Source organism: Chelonoidis abingdonii, chromosome 1 (genome assembly GCF_003597395.2).
Source record: "Chelonoidis abingdonii isolate Lonesome George chromosome 1, CheloAbing_2.0, whole genome shotgun sequence".
Taxonomy (NCBI): Eukaryota; Metazoa; Chordata; order Testudines; family Testudinidae; genus Chelonoidis; species Chelonoidis abingdonii.
In genome coordinates this window covers 178,565,009-178,570,409 of record NC_133769.1, presented here as the reverse complement: position 1 = coordinate 178,570,409, position 5,401 = coordinate 178,565,009, and the positions used below count along the sequence as shown (strand labels likewise).

The 5,401-nt window shown below is 46.3% G+C and overlaps 1 protein-coding gene across 4 annotated transcripts in view; it reads right to left on the bottom strand.

Moving 5' to 3' along the window:
- Positions 1-3,785: 3,785 nt before the first annotated feature.
- ILDR2 (immunoglobulin like domain containing receptor 2) overlaps positions 3,786-5,401 on the bottom strand; it is a 55,121-nt gene continuing 53,505 nt past the window's right edge. For 3 of the 4 annotated variants that reach the window (XM_032804814.2, XM_032804818.2, XM_032804819.2), the window contains one exon: positions 4,568-4,701. In XM_032804814.2, coding sequence (XP_032660705.1) covers positions 4,666-4,701 — 36 coding nt within the window. In that variant the 3' untranslated portion in view covers positions 4,568-4,665. Of the gene's footprint in view, positions 4,702-5,401 lie in introns of all 4 variants that reach the window. The other variant, XM_032804816.2, reaches the window with a different exon arrangement.

Below are 5,401 nucleotides of genomic sequence, written 5' to 3'. Positions count from 1 at the left end.
AGTGCCCCCTACTGATTTAAAGTGGTTGTGGCACTTTCATTCTCAGTGTGTTACATCATGTTTCTAAATTGTTAAGTAAAGGTTTGTTAACTCTAAGGTTTGTTAACTCTAATCTAAGTGCATATTGGATGTATATTATTTAAAATTGGTACTTTTGAGTTAGACTCTAAGCATAGGTTAGCTCAGGGTTACTCCTAGAAGCTCCCAAGGCATACCCTTGGGAGTGTACAGGGCCTCGCCAGGCAGAGGCACCTCCAAGATTAATTTCCTTTACAAGTAAAATGATAGAACAGGAGGGTGGATAGAGGATTCCCACCTGTCCAGTATCACCACTGGGCTACTCAAGATCTCCTTTACTGTTGACATCATCAGGCATCTGGGTACACAGGTGACTGTTGCCTGCTCCCAAATAATCTAGAAAGGAGGGGGAGGCTACATTTCATGTTGTGATTATAAAATATCCATGTCCTTGATGTGACTCAGATATTGACAGCCTGCAGGGAAAGGATCTTAATTTTATGCCAGTGTCACAGTGCGTGACTCACCACTGCAGCTGGTCATCTCAGGGAATTAGCATTTCTAGCCTCTGGAGCGCCCTCTGCAGGCTAGTGTCCCACTGCTGCTGGCCTCCGTGTCCCTCCCAGAACCTGGTGCCCCTTGTCTTTGGGGTGCTGCCCCCTGGCAATACCCCCACAGTCTCAGGGTCTCCCCACCCAGGGGAACCCTTAACCCTCTATCCCCACCTGGCCTTGGTCATGGGCTGACAGTCACCATCTAGCCCCCACTCACTGGGGCAGACTGCAGTGTAAGCCAATCATCATAGGCAGCAGGGGGTGGAGGTGAGGGTTGGACCTGCTGCCTCTGCCTACCCATAGGCTGCCCCCTGCAACTCCAGTACCTAATTGGCCTTCCACTAGACCACAGCTGGGGGGGTGGGGTTCCAGCCCAGAGCTCCCCAGCTCCCTTGGCCTTTCCCCAGCCCTGCTCCACTCTAGGTATCTTCTCTCAGCTCCCTGAAGCCAGATTCCCTCCCTCTCAAACCTAGAGAGAGTCTGTCTCTGGTTTCTGGCCCCGGCCCTCTTATAAGGGCCAGCTGGGCCCTCATTAAGCCAGCCTTGGCCTGATTGTGGTGTGGCCCCCAGCTGAGGCTGCTTTCCCCAATCAGCCCCGCTTTTCTCTCCCTGCCACTGTCCTCTCCCCGAGCTGTTTTAAGCCTTTTAAGGCAGGAGTGGGTGACCACCCCACTACAGCCAGCTATAAAATTGATCAATAGAATTTAGAATTTTAGATCCTGGGTCACTCCCAGATTAAGTGGAATACTTACGTTGGTTTATTTTACAGTGCTGGTCACTCTACAGATGTTCTGACAGATTAAGTGGATAAACACTTCCCATTTTTCCTCATCTGAAACAATGACAAGTGAATCTTCCCAGCACTACATCAACCCATGGGCTAGAATAGCACTGCTCGTGCTGCTTTTCAATTTATGGGACAATGGATTCTTGTAGCTATAGAAACCACAGTTCCCTTTCCCCTGTCCATCTTATGAACTGTTCTATTTGGGGCTGGTGCAGAGATCCCCCTCCCTATTTAAGAAATAATCCAGTCTACAGCTTGTCTCAGTCACCAAGTGTATAGAATTTCATTTGCATACAGAGAATATTAAACAGCCAGGTGGGTGTGTGAGGTGTGGGTGTGAATTATTTAGGAACTGGGAGATTAAGAGTGGAACAGCATGGACTGTGCTGTGTCCTGATGTGGCTTTGGGGAGTGTGCTCCTTTTCTGAGACTGGAATGTTGTGTGTCACCCAGGAAAAAAATGTGCCTGGACTCTAGTCCTGGTGCATTTCCAGGTATAATTATCCTGATCAGAAACATCAACACTTTTTTTTTTTTTTTTTTTTTTTACTTTCAACTCTTTCCCAGTCATTAAAGTTTGAGTGTAATATAAGACATGTGGAGAGTCAGACAGAGAGGATATAAGTATGTTACCAGGATATCCTACATCTAAAAGAAATAGTCTACAAATCTGCATTTATCCCATTCACAACTGTGACTTCATCCTCATTAACTAAATGGTAATCTTATGCAGCCAGGATTCAAATGTCCTAAAGCATCAGCCTCAGATGAGTAAAAGTGATCCAAATACATGGTGAGAGGTATGTTATTTTTAATATATAGGTTAAGTTCCTGAGGGTTTGATCAAATGAGCCAGTGACTGATTTAAGGAGGATCCATAACTCTATTACCATTTCCAGAATCCTTTGGGAAATACAGATTTCCAAGACAACTTGAAATCCCTCTCTTTCCTCCCTCCTGCTATGGTACTGGCTGACAGAGCTCTTTCAGATCTCCCCATATAATGGTCTCTAGGGTTGCTGGATGCCAGGTAGAAAGGACACAATGGGATGAGTTCCTTCAACCTCCTTAGCTCTTCTTTGGGATGCTCAGGTGCTGGGACTTTCCAGGATCATACACTAATGAGGAGCAGAGAATGAATTACTTTAAATTTATTCTCTCTAATAGTAACAAAGAACAAACCCAGAAGGATGGTGTGCACTCACAAGATGATCAGTCTCTCTCGGATTTACAAAGATATCCTCACTAGAGGGCTGAGGGAGAATGGGAATGGATCCTTCCTCTAACCTAGGGGTTCTCAACCTTTTTCTTTCTGAGCCCCCCCATCTTCCCCTCCCAATATGCCCTAAAAACTCCACAGCCTGCCTGTGCCACAACTTTTTCTGCATATCCAGTAGATTAAAAGCCAGGGCCAGCATTAGGAGGTAGCAAGCAGGGCAACTGCCTAGGGTTCCACACCACAAGGGGCCTCGCGAAGCCAAGTTGCCCGGGCTTTGGCTTCAGCTCCGGGCCCCAGTTAGTCTAATGCCATCCCTGCTCTCTGATGTATTTTGGTGGCCCCCCTGAAATCTGCTTGTGGCCCCCCACAGGGTTCCGGACTTCTGGTTGTGAGCCACTGCTCTAACACGTGGTCCATAATCTCCATCTCCCACTATGACTTCAAGTGACAACATCAGATTCTTGGGGATTATCCCCCACCATTCCGGAGCAAAAATAGGGTGCTGAGTAATTACCAGTATATGGCAAGGAAAGTGCCAAGTTCAATGCAAATCCAAAGAAGTTTGTAACAGTCATGGAGCACTGCAGCATGTTAATAAATAGGAACAGAGAATCACACTGCTGCAAGGTCCAATCCTGCAGAGCACTTAGCAACAGATTTAAGACCAGATACTTATTAACTTTTGGAATAGAAAGGCTGTATGTCACAGGGGAATGCTGGCCATCCCACTGATATAAGGTGCCCATTAATTTCTAGCCCTAGCAGGTGGAAGTTAAAACCATGTTCTGATCACCATTTCTTTTTTTCCCCTCCACATGAATTCCACCATGATTTTAGCAGCTAGAAATTAAATTAGAGTGAGAAATGACTATTTTATACACTTTGAAAGCAGAAATGTCATGCTTCCAGATGGTGTGAAGCACACATTTCTAAATTCAGCTGTTCCTGAAACATCAGCCACTAAAATCATGTCAAGATGGAAGTGGGCGACCTGGAAGTAACTGGAATGAGGTGATTTTTCAAGTGTGTTTCAGCCAAGATATTATTTTTTCCAGTTTCTGTTGTTTCTCTATCGGATGTCCTGGATTGGTAACCAGAAAGGGATAATGCTGATCCTTGCAGATTTTCTCCTTGTTTCTTTAAAACAAAAAGCCCACTGTCCAGAGCAGCGTGTTGACACCACAAGCAGAACAGTGACAAGGTCGAGCTGGGTTTGTCATATGATCAGATTACCCATCTGAAGCTTTATATGTTCATACCTCAGCCTCAAAGAAATGCACACATATCGAGACAAGCAACAGTGAGAAGAACAATGTTATGTTCTCATTACAATAAAATCTACTTAGATCCACTTTTAAAACAGTACATAAAATCTCACTCACCGTTCCCATCACTGAATGAACAGGACTAAAAATATCAAACAAACCAACCCACGTTTGTTTCTCTCCCTGCTCAGCCCTTAGCATAGTGCCATGCTCAGCGTTTTTTTGCTAGAGATTTTCTTTCAGAACTTTCAGGGGATGGGGACCTTGCCATCTTGAGGAAACCTGCAGTTCATAGAATGAGGCCTCCTCCCAGCATGGAAGAGATGAGACATGGAGACATCTCAATGTGAAAGGCAATCCCCACCTCCTAAGGTTCTGAGTGTGAGAGGCATGAAGACAACTTCCTTCCAAGTCTAGGTCATGGGAAACAGTGAGAGCAAGCAGTATGCAGATAGGCCTCTCCTAATGTGGGATGAGGCATTCTGGGGTGAGAGGCAAGAAGCCAGCCTCTCTCTGTTTGGGACCCTTGGGATACGGAATATTGTGACAGCTGCCTTGCAATGTGGAACAGAGTTCCAAAGAGAGCCCCATGATTGATCTTCCTGGAGGACTCTCCCACAGCAAGTGGGATGAGAGCTATTCGTTGGAGTCTGCCTCTACAGATGGCCTCCACTCCCATGGTGAAACAGACAATTGAAAGAGAATGTCCATGGCTGGTGGCTGCAAAGGTTCACTGGGACCTGTTTGCTCAGAGCTCTGTATCTCAGCCTCACGGCCACCTCATGGTACCCAGCCCATCAACACGACTCTTCTGTGACAACATCAAACCACAAGGGACATTCTGGTTGGGAAATCATTCTGAAGGAGAGAAAAGAAGAAATGTAAACATAAAATCACATGTGGAACCAGGAGAAAGAGACAGCTTGGGCAGGGTGGTGGCCTGCACAACAGAATGAATGGCATTAGCTTCACCAGAGTGCTGAATGCACCTGCTGCCAAGGGGTCAGGCACCTCCACACTAAGCTGCAGGCCCCCCGTTCTCTCTCACACACTAACTAAGCTCAGAGGGTACTGATCACACTACCCAAGTTGAGGGATGTAGTCCACTAAAGGGACATTCAACACCCTGACCTACCAAGGCCTTTGAACAGATTCAGTGACCCCCACAAACCAGACTGGAGCAGGAATTTGCTCCTCCCCACTAACCAGTCTGAGGAGCAGCGCATTTGGCGCATGCACACACACACACACACACAGAGCAGTTCATCTCCACCTAGACACACCTTTCCAAAACCATTCATCTTAGGGCTGTTACACAAGCATTCGCCACTAAATACATCCCTGCACATAAAATGGATACCCCACCCCTCATCTATCATGGTTGCCATGGATATGGCCCACAGTTCCTCTAAGCCCCAGATAATGTCTCATCTCTACCATTCTAAGGCTATGTGCTGTTTAGAAAAGACAAGAAGAAAGGCAAAGGTGGTGGAGTAGCCTTGTACATCAATGATGAGGTGAACTGTAATGAAATAAGAAGTGATGGAATGGATAAGAC